At 40.1% G+C, this 15,501-nt stretch overlaps 1 protein-coding gene across 1 annotated transcript; it reads left to right on the forward strand.

Moving 5' to 3' along the window:
• The first annotated feature begins 1,895 nt into the window (after positions 1-1,895).
• On the forward strand, positions 1,896-10,921 carry arrdc3b (arrestin domain containing 3b). Its single transcript, XM_063477820.1, has 8 exons — positions 1,896-3,003; positions 6,012-6,093; positions 7,625-7,772; positions 8,098-8,200; positions 8,314-8,570; positions 9,069-9,222; positions 9,309-9,463; positions 9,910-10,921. The coding sequence occupies exons 1-8, from the start codon at positions 2,724-2,726 to the stop codon at positions 9,985-9,987; spliced, it is 1,257 nt and encodes a 418-aa protein (XP_063333890.1). The 5' UTR covers positions 1,896-2,723; the 3' UTR covers positions 9,988-10,921.
• Positions 10,922-15,501: the final 4,580 nt, after the last annotated feature.

The following is a 15,501-nucleotide window of genomic DNA, read 5'->3' on the forward strand; positions in this document are numbered from 1 at the left end:
GCACACTTAATTCAGCTGATTGTAGTGCATGTGCAAGTGGAATCGATAAGCAGGATAGATAGGCAGGCAGGGTAACACTTCCAACGAATAGAACTACTGGGAACTGGCTCTCTACAAGCACCGGTTCTTGATTCCCATCCCTAGCTACATCTGAACAAACCACAAGATTTCTGGAATAACGAGACCAAAGTGGAGATGTTTGTCGAGAGTGCACAGCAGCACCTTTGGAAAAAACCAAAAAGCACAAGTACCTCAGACCAACTGTCAGCTTGTTGGTGAAGGGATGATGATTTGGGCACCTTGCGGTCACTGAGTGGAGCATAAACTCCTCTGCATACAAAAGTGTACTAGAGTCAAATGTGAGGCCATCTGTCTAACAGCTAAAGCCTGGATAAACCTGGGTCATGGTAAATGGCCTGTATTTATATAGCGCTTTTCTAGTCCCTAAGGACGGCAAAGCCCTTTACATATCCAGTCATCCACCCATTCACACACACATTGGTGATGGCAAGCTACGTTGTAGCCACAGCCACCCTGGGGCGCACTGACAGAGGCGAGGCTGCCGGACACTGGCGCCACCGGGCCCTCTGACCACCACCAGTAGGCAACGGGTGAAGTGTCTTGCCCAAGGACACAACGACCGAGACTGTCCGAGCCGGGGCTCGAACCGGTAACCTTCCAATTACAAGGCGAACTCCCAACTCTTGAGCCACGATCGCCCCGCCCACGATCATCAACAGGACAATAGTTTATTTATTTAAAAGGGACAGTGGATAGTAATGAACATATATAAATGTAAATATTCTAGAATTAGCTAAAAGTCTACTTTTCATCTGCAGTCCCTGGCAAGTCAGACAAATACAACAAATAAGGAATTTAGCACGCCATTAGGCAATGTACAACAATCTAATCCAGACAACAAATACATAAAATTACAACAAAGAATGTTATAATACAATGAAACAGAAAACAACAAATAAATAAAAACATACAACATTAAAGATAACACATATTAATATCAAGCTAGTGAATCTTATTCCTCTTTAGCCATCGTTTGAGATTAGTTTTAAATGTGTTGAAGGTAGCACATTCTCTTATTACAGCTCGAATATTGTTCCAAATCTCACTACCTTTAACTGATAACACCTGTTTACTGAATGTTGTTTGTCTAAAAGGTATTGCACAATCCCCTCTAGTAGAGGCTCTGGATACTCTTCCATTGATATTGCATTTAAACACAAACTCCCCCAACCAGTCCTGCATGGACTTGCTCCACCTTATAAACAGAAAAAGCTAACTTAAATATTTTACAGTTTTTAACACTTTTTTTTTTTAGATATTGAAGGAAAATGGTTTGCTGTCTAACACTTTAAATGCCTTTCTAAATAAAGATTCTATTGGTTTTAAAGTAGGTGTACTTGCCACTGATCAATTACTGAAACAGTATTCTATATGAGAATAAAATCATAGAAAAGAGAAACAATTTGGCTGCATTTTTTGGCAGTGATGATCTAATTTGTCTAATATTGTGTAGGTCAAATGATATGTTCTTAACATGATTCTCAAATGATAAGGTGGAATCACCAAGCTATTTACATTTGTGTAAAACCTTAAGTTCTTGTCCTTTCAGAACGACATCAGAGCATAGTCTTGATGTTGGTCGTTTTGAAAGAATCATGCAAACAGTTTTTTTTTTTTTTTAAGTAATAGAGATGACTTAGTCAGCCACTCATGAATACACTTCATTGCTCTTGTCAGCTTTTATGAAACTTCCATATCAGACTTTGCCAGGTAGAAAAAACATCATCATCTGCATACAGCAGGGTATTGATGTTCTGAGATGTATGTCTTAAGATCTCGTTTTCTTATTTTTAGTCTATTTTACAGCAGGTTTACTAAGTTAGCTTAGTATTAATCATCTTTACAAAAACGGTCTTCAGTACTTCTGGGATGTTTACTTAAAAAAATTGCTGCCATTTGAGAAAAGGCATCTTTTCAAAAATGTAGCTACAAGACAGAGTCACCCAAGAGCGGCTTACAAGGTGGATATAAAAAATAAATTAAAACATAAATTAAAAAGGTAGAAATAATACAAAGTAAAACTATAGCTTTTAAATCGCCAATTGATACCTCAGTAAATATGGCCTATGCCTGTTGCAGCAGTCACTTAATCGTCTAAGTAACAATACGTCACATTAATAAGGAACTGGGAGCATTAAAACAGTTTATTCAATTCTTTATTGCACACTGTGCCTGTGTATTCGTCTCCACAAACCGTCTTTTCGTTCCAAGATTATTTTTAAAAACTCTCTTTCGTTTTGTGACAAACCCTGTGGGGACAAGTTGGCAAACGTCTTGTCTGTAAGTCAGATTATGTCAGCGGCGGAGGCTGAGCCCAGCTCCTTTCTGTGTAAGCAGGCTGGCCAGTTCGTGCGCACATGCTCAGTGAGGTCATTTGTGCGCACGGAAGCTTTAAGAGCGCAGCGCTGGAAGCAGACGCCAGCAAAGCTCGGTAGAGAAGCACAGGCGCACTCGGAGGAGGAGGGCGCAGATATCCTGCGGACCATCAGCTACCAGATGAGCCATCACTGACAGCCGCAGACCCGGCTCTGCGCTGGGCACCCGGAGCGAGGCGCATGCATTTGTGCCACACGGCTCTACTCACAACTTGTTCTCCATAGACACTTTTCCTCATCCTGTTTACTTGTCCATTCGTTGTCATCATGGTACTGGGCAAAGTGAGGGCCTTGGCGATCTACTTTGACAGTCTGAATGAGAACAACCTGCCGGTGTTCTCCGGAGGAGACCTGGTGTCGGGGAGGGTTGTTGTGGAGGTCACTGGGGATGTGCGGGTCAAGAGGTTGGACATAACCGCGAGAGGAGTCGCCAAGGTCCGGTGGACAGAGTCGAGAAACGCCGGAGCAAACACGGCTTATACTCAGAACTACACAGAGGAGGTGGAATACCTGCATCATTACGACACCTTGATAGGAGAGGAGAGAGGTAAGGAGTTGCTCCTTTTTGCTCCTTTTTCTTCTGCTGTTTCGTGATCTGTGTGAAGTGATGCGGCGCAGCTGATCACTGCAAACTTTTGACAGAAGCTCGTCCCCAAACTTTCTTAACGCGGAGTGCGTAGTCATGTGCCAGAGCCACAGAACACCGGGACCCTCCGCGCAGTGGTACTGATGCAGCAGCTGTAGGCGCGATCCATCCTCACTTAAAACCAATTATTAAAGCAAACGTTTGATACGCGTACGCGAAGGGATGAGGGAGTCTGCTTTTACATGCGGACTGTCTGGATGTTGACATCACAGTGAGGAGGGAAAAAGTTGAAATCTTCCAGTGAAACACTTGATAAAAAAGAGCAAAATCGAAAACATGGCGCTTCGTATTTTAGAGCAACATTTTGGTTGAACTAATGGCACAAGGACCTTTTTACTGATGACATCTTCAACTAGGCTAGCACAGGCAACTCCCTTTGTTAGAAGCGGTTCAAACCTGTTCAGAAACTGCCAGCGAGAGAGGGAGGGGGGAGGACCAGGCTGACGCTCAGCGCGCGTGTGTGTTGTAAAATCAGCTGCTGTTCCTAACACTTGTATACCTGTGTTGGAGGACTAGATGATTTGGGCATGAATAAAACATGCCAGATCAAGCATTTAGGTCACACGTGAACTGTCTGTTCAGCAGGTTTTTTGAATTATTAGAGGTTGGGAAGATGAATAATCTCAAAACTGAAACCATGCAGCCTGCAGGAGTCTGGTCTGTGGACAGAGCTTCTTTTCCCAGCAGTCTAGAGGCACAGCTTTTGCTCTTTGTTTACTCAAGGATGGATGGTGGAAAGGTCAAAGGTCAATAAGAAAAGACACAAACTGTTTCACAGGTCTCGCAGAGTATTTAGACTTAAACAAAGTGCTGCATCCACCTGGTGGCTGTCTCTGAAGACTTCCAAAAAATCTCATGAGCTTCCAGGAGATGCAGCTTGGCTATTTGTTGTAAGTTGAAGACATCTTTACAACATCCTGGAGTTCAAAACAGCATCCTTGTAGATCTGACTTTGACCAAATCACAGTACAATAGTGTGACAACACAAAAAGTAACACATTTTCAAAAGTCTGAGCCTTGAAGTATCAGAAATTTGCAATTTTTGAAGTTTAACTGATTAACTTACCGTTAATAGTCGTTGTATGTTTTTAAAGGTCTGTCAGTATTTTTGAACAAATGCAATTTTTTAATCAGTTGATAGAAAACTCAATTTAAGTGACTTATTTGTCATTTCATTGTTTTAAAAAAATTCTTGGTAAGTGTGACTGGATATATTCAGGTTTGGAGAGATAATGAAAGGGCAGGATATTCCACCTATCTCCTGTTAAAAAAATCCAGTTTCATTATTGTCATCCTTTGCTCAGTTGAATAATGGCTGTTACAGTTTACATCAACCAAACCAGAACATATCCAGCGTCTAATGATGTAACCACTCGCATTTAAAAGGTGACTTTGGAGACATATCATAATTTTTGCTTGCTAAAAGTACTTTAAGTATTATTTCAGCTCAGCTGGTAAAATTAACTTAAAGGTCATGTTGGCACCCTTTCAAAAGCCTCAACACTAAACTCTCACTCACTCTGCTTCTACGTAGGTCATATCGCTTTTCTCTAAGCACAAAAGGGCCTGTAAGAAAAGAAAGATGAAACTAGCTGGGTGTCTTCTAATAATAGGGCATGACTGTAGAAGAGGACATTTTTCCTTCATCCGTTCAGTGGTTTCAGAGTTTGCGTGAGAGCGGCAGGTTACCTGGAGTTTGCTGTCACTGTGTCTACAACACCCTTCCTCTCTACCTCCCCCACCTTCTCCTCTTTCATGCCACACACCACATGGCTGGGCTAATTGTGGGCAGGGGCTTGCCGGGGCTGAACCAATCAGAGCGAGACTTGCAAATTCATGTCACGTTGTCCACCAATGGGAGGACGAGTTGTAATACGTGCGTTGGAGTTTCCAGCTGAAGGAAGCTGCTCAGTCTGGTTCATACCGGTCTACTCCTGCTTGCTCCGTGTTGCCGGTGACTTGACAGGGCGCACGCTTATACGCGCACTGACATACACACACACACTGGCCGTTGATGACAGTTCTCATAGCAAACACAGACATACATAAACAGCAGAGACTGAGGATGAAGCAGAGCTGAGGTGGAAGGAAGCTGAAGTTCAGCGGGAGCATTTAGACGCAATATCACATACAAACAATAAGAGATGAAATGAGGAAGTGCTGCTTCTCCCACAGGGTGTGTTGTTTTAGCAGCCCTCTGACACCGCAAACAAGCTGCTTTTTCGCATTCAGGCAAAACAACTGTTACTGGAGTTTCTCAAATGAATTTTGTGACGGTAGAGAGAAGACTGGATGTGAGTGCTTCCCAAAAAGTGTAAGATATAACTAACAACCCATTTTTTAGGGCATAACCTCATAAAATTCAGAAGGTCTCCAGGGTGGCATCTTTAATTCTTGTTGTGATTGACCAACAAAGCAAATATATTAAGCATAAAAGACCAATTCAATTTTATTTATCTAGCAGTACGGTTGGCTCAAGGTGCTTTATATTGTAAATACCCTACAGGCACAGGTAAAGCAGGGCTTGTTTGTTTCAGAGGCTGAAAACAGCTGATAGCAAAGTTTAATATGACAAAGAGCAGCATATCTGGAAGCTACAAATGGAGAATCTGCAGTTTTGCTTTTTAAAAATAATAATAATAATCTTTTAAGGCCATTTTTCCATCTCCAATTGTCTCATTTTTTTTATTATCTCCAAACCTTTTTGTCCTCGTGATCAAATGCCTTTCTTTGTGTGTGCGTGTGTGTGTGTGTGTATACGTGTGTGTGTTTAATAATCCCTCTGAGGTGAATTGGAGTTCATTGTGTAATAAGGCTACGTGACATTGTGCATCCATAGCTTGTACCAAAATGTAGGAGGCTAGGTGCAGTGTGCAGGTGTACTCAGCGATGTGTTCTCTGTCTTTCAGATGAGGACTGTCCAGAGGAGGGCGTGACTGTCCTGCACACAGGCTTACATGAGTTTGCTTTCAGCTTCAACCTGCCTCAGATGTGAGTACATGTACATGAGAATTTCATCATTAATTCTGCTCTTTACTTCACTGCATTTCATTTTATTTTCGTCAGAGCTGAGGTTTTACAATTTTACAGATTTGAGAAGAAAAATTTGAAGATTAAACCTAAGATTTAGAACTATTGTCCTGTTACAATAAAACAATCTTTAGTTGTTGCCTCATGTCAGTGAACTAGTTATTCCACACAGTTTTATTTAAAAGGCTAATCACCTGATTTTAGGTAATTTAATTACATAATTTGCATTAAAACTTTATTGAAAACTGACAAAATTGTTTTAAAAAATCAAAATTTAACAAAAGGATTAAAAAGAAATCTCAAAGATCAACAAGAAGAAATGTGATGTGAAAACATGTTCATGACATGGTTGCTGACATGACTGTGAAGAAATAAATGCATAAGAAAACTGAATGCTGTCTACTTCCTGTTTTTTTTTTTTTGTTTGTTTTTGTTTTAATTTTCTGCTGGAGCTTAAATGTAACGCAACACAAAGAAAAATGTGTTTTGTGAGGAGCTGTTTGCTATTTTATTCCCACATTATCCAAAATTGACATTTAGTTTCTTCACTGGACATTTTTGCAAATGAGTGCTTCCACATCGTGGACAAGATTATGTCTAATTAACATTTTTAAGCTAATATGTTTTTGTTGTAATACAAAAATATACAAAACTGCCATGGTGGTATCCATTAGCTAATATTTCACATTACATAAAACATTTCAGTTAGAAATCAGTCGTATTTCGGTACGATTTACATTAACCTAAGTGTCGTCTCCACTCTTGATGTTGTCTCATTAAAAACATATCTTCCACAGATACTACCTTCTAGTATTCACATAACCAAAGTAATTGAGAGATACATCAATCTTGTTGATGATGTAAAAAATCTGAAACTTTGATAACAAAACATTTGCAATCAGACAAATGTATCTGATGAAATACAAAATTAGGAAAATAAGGGGGTGGAGCGGGTATGGATAAATAAATAGTATCAGTATAGAGGCACAATAATGTGGTTACTGGTTACTTTTGAAATAAAGATTTCGCTTACGAATATGAACCTGCTCCGTGACCTGTGTAACTGTAGCTGAGATGTTTCAGATGTCTATAAGCAAATTTTACTAAAGTAACTGTTGCTGTCTGTATTTGTCACATGGTTTTGTTTATATAACTGTTTGAAGGCCCAGACAGGTACAGTTACCTGATTTTTTATTTTTTATTTTTTTGAAGATTAAACAAAGATTAGAGACAGATTTGTATACCAGGACCCAGAGTTTTACCTTGTGACCCTTTGGAGGTATTTGACCCCTAGGTTTTGATAGTATATTTAAAAATGAGGGACAGCAGTGAGAGACGCTGACCTTCAGTTATTTTTTTCTGAGCACCAGGACTTGTTGTAGTGGTTCTTGTTCTGAAGGAGAGGATGTTGAACTTGCACACAGAGCATAACCACAGACCACCCACACTTTTTAATCGTCCTCCCTTCCCGTCTTTTCTTTTTCTTTCTCAGGGCTCTGGCGACTTCCTTTGAAGGGAAGCATGGCAGTGTGAGGTACTGGGTGAAAGCTGAACTGCACCGTCCATGGCTGCTCCCCGTCAAAGTGAAGAAGGAGTTCATTGTGTTTGAACACATTGACATCAACACCCCCCTGCTGCTGGTAAGCCTGTTCACTTTACGAGGAAAGTTCAGATCCGTATGACTCCCAGTGCACTGCAGCTGGGTAGCTTGGCTTAGCATTAAGACTGGAAACATTGCTAACACATCTACAAGTAACATGTTATTTATCCACACAAATAAAAAGATAGACAGCTTTTATTGTGGTGTTACTTTTAGTTCTTCTTCCATCGCTGCATTGTTCTCATGCTGAAAACAGTGGTTTTAAAAATGTCAAACTGCTCATTTAAAGGGTCCAGGTTCTGAGTTGAATGCTGTTTCTTTAAATTCTTTTGCCAGCAGTTAAAAGAGATCATATGTGTTAACAGGCCCCTCAGGCTGGTACAAAGGAGAAAACGCTGTGCTGCTGGTTCTGTGCTTCAGGCCCTATCTCCCTCAGTGCCAAAATAGAGCGAAAGGGCTACACACCAGGTAAGCCACACCTCCTACAACTTCCCCCAGGTGTTCTCTTCTATTTTTGAGAATTCACTTATCTTGCTTCTCTCTCAGTCTGACAGACTGATTTCTTCTCCCCTCTTTCCAAGGTGAGTCAATCCAAATCTTTGCTGAGGTGGAGAACTGTTCATCACGCGTTGTGGTCCCTAAGGCCGCGCTTTACCAGACTCAGACCTTCTTCGCTAAGGGGAAGGGTAAGGAGATCCAGCAGCTGGTGTCCAATGTGCGAGGAGATCCTCTGCCACAAGGGAAGAGCCAGAGCTGGGAGGGAAAACTGCTCAAAATCCCTCCTGTGTCCCCTTCCATCCTGGACTGTCCCATCATCAAAGTAGAATATGCCCTTGTGGTGAGTTCACATGTTTTTTCATATGTTAAATGAAATATGATGCCAAGCCTCCCTTTGCTGATTTTATTCAGGGACACTGACAGGAGCATAAAACAAAGGATTCAGAATACAGGATATTTGCAAGGTTACATTTGTCTGATAAAACTGCATATTCCATTCAAAGTCAACTTGATAAATAAGTTGAACTTAAGCATATTTAAAATCCAATGAAAAATGCCTTCATAAAATGAAAATAAAAGAAAACAAAAGAAAAACAATTATTTGCTACTGACATCTGATTAACTGATTATATGAACTGATTATCTGATTAACTGACTAACCTTTTTATAATACCCTAGCACTATTTGGCTAATAAGCTGGTACAAAAACAAAAGACATATTACTTCCTTGTGATGTACAGATAACCTTAAACAATAATAAACTCATCATAAACCTGCTTTTAAAACACTAAAACATTCATTCACTTGTCTCCTTTGCATGTTTCCTTCCTGCTTGCAGGTGTACGTGGACATTCCAGGTGGTTTGAATTTGTCACTCTCATTGCCGTTGGTGATAGGAACCATACCTCTTCATGCTTGCACCACCCGCACCTCCAGCATCAGCAGCAACTGCAGCACTTTGAGCTGGCTGGGCCTGCCAGAGAGACCTGAGGGTATGTACTGTAAATACAGATGCTTGCATGCATGTTCATGTGCGCAGGGTACAGAATGTCAACTTACGCCTGTTTGTTTATTGCAGCTCCACCAAGCTACAGCGATCTGGCCATATCAGAGTCTCACAGGCAGGATTATCTGCAGGGATGTGATAGGTCTGACGCGGAGGGTGAGGACCGCGGATCTCTGCTAACATACATCACAGAGTTCAGATATCTGCCTCCGCCACTGTATTCGGAGGTACTTTTAATACACACACACACACACACACACACACACACACACACACACACATCGTCATCTCACAGGAAAAGTGCCCAAACAACATAAACAGACCTAGAATGAAATCCAGTCTTTGTACACAAAATATCCAGACAAGACACAAAAACATCTAAAATAACATGTCATTCAGTGAGCCCAATTCACAGATAAAATTTGAACCACTTTTATGATTTTCAGAACTATCCAAAACAAAGTGAAATCACTGACAAACAGAATTTTTCCCGCATGATTTAGGAAGCAGCACCTGTATGGGTACAAGATGTAGACGCAACTAATAAAGGCTAATAACACACAAAAATACATTTGCCTCACAAAAACAAACTTCACCTTTTTTCAATGTTATAGTTATCACTTCACGAGGATCCTGTAGTCATAAAGCTGAGTTTTTCCCTTCCACCCTCTAGGTCGATCCTTATCCTGACCCCTTAGAGGTGCAAGGGACTGTGGAGGTCAGGAGACCTGACACCTGTCCCTCCCGCTGAGGAGAGTCCGGGATCGCTGAAGCCTGTGCACAAAAAGACAGAGCTGCTCTCAGCCACCTGGCCCACACAGCCAGCTTCTCACCAGATTATATATCACCGTAAATAAGGCTGGACTCTGCCTGACCCGGGGAAAGTCAGCTGAGAGAGTATTTGGTGACCATTGAAGTGATGGACCAGGGATTTCAAGCCGTGCTGGATCCGCCACATCGTGTGCTCAAGACATGGCAAAAAAGACAGTTTTTTAACACCACTTTATGACTCTGACAAGGCAGAGAACAAAGACTACTCCAAGTGGTCAGAAGAAGCCTCCTCCTGCCTCACAGTGAATTTTGCACATGCCGTTATTACTGTTTTTCTATCAGTGGTTTTCTATACTGCAGATTGCCGCAGGCCTATACGCTACAGTATATATATATGTATATGTATACATAGAATATTTCACTCTAAATGGGCACATTAGTGACAGGATAAGAGCTATCTGCAGTAGTTCAGATGGCTGAACTTGTGACTGTGGCCTGAAGCTGCCACTGTCCCCATCCAGACTTCAGGTGGAAACTGTCTCATTTAGTGAACAAAGATGAAAATTCATTGAGATTCAAAAAAAAAAAAAAAAAAAAAAAAAAAGACAGATGGCATCACTGATGCAGAAATGTGTCACATCAACGACCACCTCGAGCGTTTAGAGCTCACATTGTGTGTGTGTGTGTGTGTGTGTGTGTGTGTGTGTGTGTGTGTGTGTGTGTGTGTGTGTGTGTGTGAGGGAAAGAAAGTTTAGAGACCAGGTGTAAACCCCAACTGGGTCCACAAAAAAAGCACAACTCCAACTAACTAAGATAAAATACCACAAGTCGCCTGCTGGTTTCAGCTCTAAGCTAGAGCTTCTCTCGCTGTAGATTTTTCCAGAAGTTTTGTGTTTGCAAAAAAAAAAGAAAAAGGCAAAGCATAAAAGGTAAATGTTTACAGTTGCATATATCAAATTGAGAATGTTGTCCAAACATGACTTCTTCCACGTAAAATTTCAGATTACCAAGTGCAATATATTTTTGTATTTGTGATTTTTTTTTTTTTTTTTTTTTTTTGCACTAGTTTTTCATATACTCTGTTGCTGTCTATTCCATTTGCGCATTATATTGTTGTCATGATCAACTTTTGATAAAATAAAAGGTTTATTTTATAAAATAATACGGTGGATCTGAGTATTTGTTATCATTCTTATATGTTGCAATAACACCCAGGAAACTACTGCAGTGGGTCAGTGATTACAAACTGCAAAAATCGAGCTTAGCATCACGGGCAGGGAATTCTCCAGGAATTTAAAATATTAATCAGAAAGCAGTACAGTACAAAAGATTTCCTAAATTTTAGCGTAATGTACGAGGAGGTATGTCTGCTCACAATTTAAGAAGTTCAAACAATAAAAATAAGAATAATATAACAAAAAATTATTTAAATTCAGACATGTAGACAACCAATAATGCCTAAATTCTGGTTTAATTGTAAATAATAATTTTTCTTATCTTTTCTCGACACACATGTAACTTACCGTTCTGGTTCTAGATGCTCAAGTCAGAGTGCAGCAATTTCATGATTCTACCTGAGCTCAGCCTGCTTTTGTGCCTTTGTTTGGAGACGTAACCTGCTTAAAGGTACATGTCACGACTTGGTTTCAGAACTTTTATTAAAGAAAAATAATGTGGCGTGTGGCTCTTCCATTGGAGGTAAAGCTCTGCAACTTGTGTTGATTTGACTTCTTTATCAAGTGGTAGTACAAATACTTACTGGTATCTTATTTATATATTTCAGGAGTTTAAAAAAAAACACTGCTAAGGAGAAGAGGCCTTCATCACTGAGTAATGGTGTAAAATGCAAAAATGTGTCACATTAATAGAAACAAAAAACAAAAAAGGGAGGTAGCGCCACTGTGTAAAAATCTTTGTTACACCCTGTTGTGGTTTGTTACTGCAGCTGAAGATTCCTCTCCAGTAAGCAGCCTGCTGGAGATGTAGCAAAGCAGATGTAGGACAGAGCTCACATGAGCTGCTGACCTAGTTCCCCACTGCACACTGGCAAACAGCAAGGAGGGAAAAACAGAGTCAAGCTTTTGCTTAATGCTGTTTTCACTCGAGCTGTGGCATAGCTTCGCGGGGAAACAGATGTAAATAGAAATGTTGGAGAATGCGTTTCTGTTCCATTCTCTCAGAAACAGTCTTGTATGTATTATTGTAGGGTCAACCTTACAATATAAAGCGCCTTGAGGCGACTGTTGTTGTGATTTGGCGCTGTGTTATTAAATTGAATTGAATTGAAAAACTGGTCTTACACTGGTTGTACACTCTTACTTGCATGAAAAAATAGATGCACCAAGTGTTTGTGTGTAGAGGGTAAAAGCTCATTTATTCTGTGTGAACTAACTCATGGAATCCCCAGGAAACACCTCATAGCCTTTGGCTGACATTCTTTTGATGACTTTTGCTGCTGCATCACAGCCTGCAGTGATAAGATTGTCTGTCAACTGCTGAAAACATGCAGAGCAGGATTTCAAATGATGAACTCAGTCAATTTTTAAGGTCAGAGCTGCACTTCTTAGAATGGCCACTTGACTTTGGCTACAGATAAGAAACCAATGCTAAGAAAGACAACTTGATAGCATTTAAAAGCATGCTAACAATGTAGTACAATCAAAGGGTCTGATCAGCTGTGTCTAGCCTACCTGTTACCAGTGTTGAGTGTAATCCAGGACATATGTCAAATCTAAAAATAGGTGTGAATTACAAAACATACCAAAGTAAAGCGATCTCCTTTGATCTCAGAGAGCACGCTCATAAAGCATCTTGCCTGTTTGCATCCATGTGCTGTAAAGACAGTACTGCCATCTTGTAGCTGCAGTCAGCTACTGCTGCTGAATTCTCTGCTTGTTTTGTGCATGCAAACATTGTAGCTGTCTCCACTGTACAGGTACAATTTGAGCTGGGCAAGCTATCCAAATTTTCCGGAGAATAATAATTTTTACTTTTGATACTTTAGGCACAAATTTCCAATAATGCAGTTTTATGGTAGTCATGTGTTTTAACAGTTTTTTATTGCCTGGTTTGAAAAATTGTTTGAAGGATTCCTTCAAAATTTGTCATTCTCAGCTAAAAAGGAGTAATTTGGAGGAATATAGTAGATATTTAACTGTAGGAGTAATAGTATTTTACAATTCTTCAGCCTGGAAGGAGTTCAAGGAAATGTGAAGATAGGCAGCACAAACATGTTTTAATCTAATCCAGTGTAGCTTGTTATAATGTTAAATAGTAGAGAAAGGTGTGTGTGTGTGTGTGCGTGTGCGTGTGTGTGTGTGTGTGTGTGTGTTCAGGGTGTTTCTGCTTGCCTTTCTGTAAGAATCACAGCATGCCACTGATAGTAATTGTGTTACATTTTTCAGTAACACAGTAATGTAACATGTTACTGTACTAAGTTCAGAGATCACATTAAAGCTTTATTTATGTCTTTACCTGTACTACAAAGGTTCTTCAGTTCTCTGCACACTGTGAAACAAAAAACAAAACATCAGTCAAACATTCTTCTTTCCTCCTGCACTCCAAGTACAATGAGCTGATTTCAGTTCCTGCACAGGGAGGAGAAACAGTGGGTCTACAGCTTTTGAGGAGTGTAGATAAGATTTTTATTGCACAAAAGACAAGAGTGTGATGCTGTAACGCAAACTCTGTCCAGGACAGACACAGCTTCATTGAAACTACTGACACCTATTCTTGTAGAGTCTTTAAAGTCACTTTGGACTGGTTTAAGGTTTTCGTCTTTGATTTTTGTTGTTTGTTTTGTTTTCATATGTGTGTGTCCTCATTAGGATAGGGATTTGTGTGTCAGTGTATAGTTAATATTGTTCACTGGTATTTATGTAACAATGCATTTTAGGCTATATGTGTATGTAATGAGTAGTGCAAAAAGCAATTATGTAATTGCTGACTTATTTTAAGGAAAGTCACAAGTAATGTGGAATATATTACTTTTTTGAGTTGCAACACTCCCGTCCAACACTTTCCACATCTGTGATTCAAAGCACAGGAAGGTCTTAGAACAGAGCCATGCAGCCACTGAAACCACTACATCAGTGACAGAGAAGGTTTATTGCACAACAAGAACTTTAATTCTGATAAAATATCAGTCATGTATCTAATTTCTAGCTCAAGGTCACAGGGTGATTGGAACCTATCCTAGCTGTGACTGGAAGACGAGCAGGGCACACCTTGGATAATAATATTTTACGTCAATTCAACTTCATTCTGATCCAACTAGTTCTGACTTAGAATTAAAGATTTGCCAACCACCTTTTGGGAAGGAGTCTTCAGTCTTGAGCTCCTGCATGCTTAGAACAGGCTGTTCTTCCTCATCTACCGTGAAAAACAAACTGTGTATGAGGGTTGCACCTCTGTTCACTCAGTTTTACCTTGAATCATAACTACACAAGACTTTCACATAGCAACACACACACACACACACGTACACACATACACACACACAGACACACACACACACGAAACAACCCCACCCAGCCAGTACACAATGATGAGAGGTCACATGAATAGTGTTTTGGCTTCCGCTATACAGGCGGCTTCTGTCCGGCTGATAAACAGAAACTGGTTTGAACTGGATGAAGAAACACAGACAGAGACAACGCAGGGCATGTGCCAAGAGACAGACATACAGATAGGCTTTACATTTTTAAAAGGACCTGATCGTGTTGCCATGAAAGATGAATCTTACTTTGTTATTTGACTTGAAATGTTGCCTTTTCCAGTGTCTGGCTGACTAAAACAATATACTATATTGAAAGTATTGAAGATAATTCCAACTTTAGTCACATGTTAGTTAGCCTGGCAGGACTGCTTTAAAAGAACACAGGTTTGTTTTAAGACCATTTTCAAACACACAAACAGGTATGAGTGCAGCATTACGATTCTGGCGTTGCAGTTTTAGTGTGTGGCAGCTCAGCACAGTTTAAGAGAACACAGGTAAAAACAAAGTACAAAGAAATGTGCATCAATCTAATAACACAAAATACACCTAAATATGAGAAGCAAATAAAGAAACTCAAATCCTACAGAAATAAAAACATTAAAATTTGGCGCAGCTAAACAAAATTCTGCAACATGCAGCAAATACAGAAAATGAAACCGAAGAAACTTTCTCTCTTACTGTGTATCAGGTCCCCCCCCCCCCCCCCCCCCCAAAGAAAAAACACACACACACACACACACACACACAACAAAGTCATGCAAGATGTAGCAAATACACATATGTGAAAAAAAGCTCCAACCAAGTTCTATAACATGCTGCAAGTAGAGATAATATCATCATTTGTGGCTACATTGATCTCAGCACAAGTGATGGTTTCTCTCATCTAAGTGGATGATCTCTTTGTTACCTTGTGTCCAATGCCTCTGACATCTTTCTAATATGAATAATTAAAGTGTAACTTTGGTTAAGCTGTCTGTTCATTGTGCAGCACACAAG

The sequence above is a fragment of the Pelmatolapia mariae genome, linkage group LG7, assembly GCF_036321145.2.
Source record: "Pelmatolapia mariae isolate MD_Pm_ZW linkage group LG7, Pm_UMD_F_2, whole genome shotgun sequence".
Taxonomy (NCBI): Eukaryota; Metazoa; Chordata; class Actinopteri; order Cichliformes; family Cichlidae; genus Pelmatolapia; species Pelmatolapia mariae.

Excerpts from the sequence above, each read along its gene's own strand:
- arrdc3b (XM_063477820.1), top strand. The coding sequence starts at position 2,724 with ATGGTACTGGGCAAAGTGAGGGCCTTGGCGATCTACTTTGACAGTCTG. Across the intron at positions 8,571-9,068 it reads AAGTAGAATATGCCCTTGTG|GTGTACGTGGACATTCCAGG; the intron begins GTGAGTTCACAT and ends TCCTGCTTGCAG. Across the intron at positions 9,223-9,308 it reads CCTGCCAGAGAGACCTGAGG|CTCCACCAAGCTACAGCGAT; the intron begins GTATGTACTGTA and ends TGTTTATTGCAG.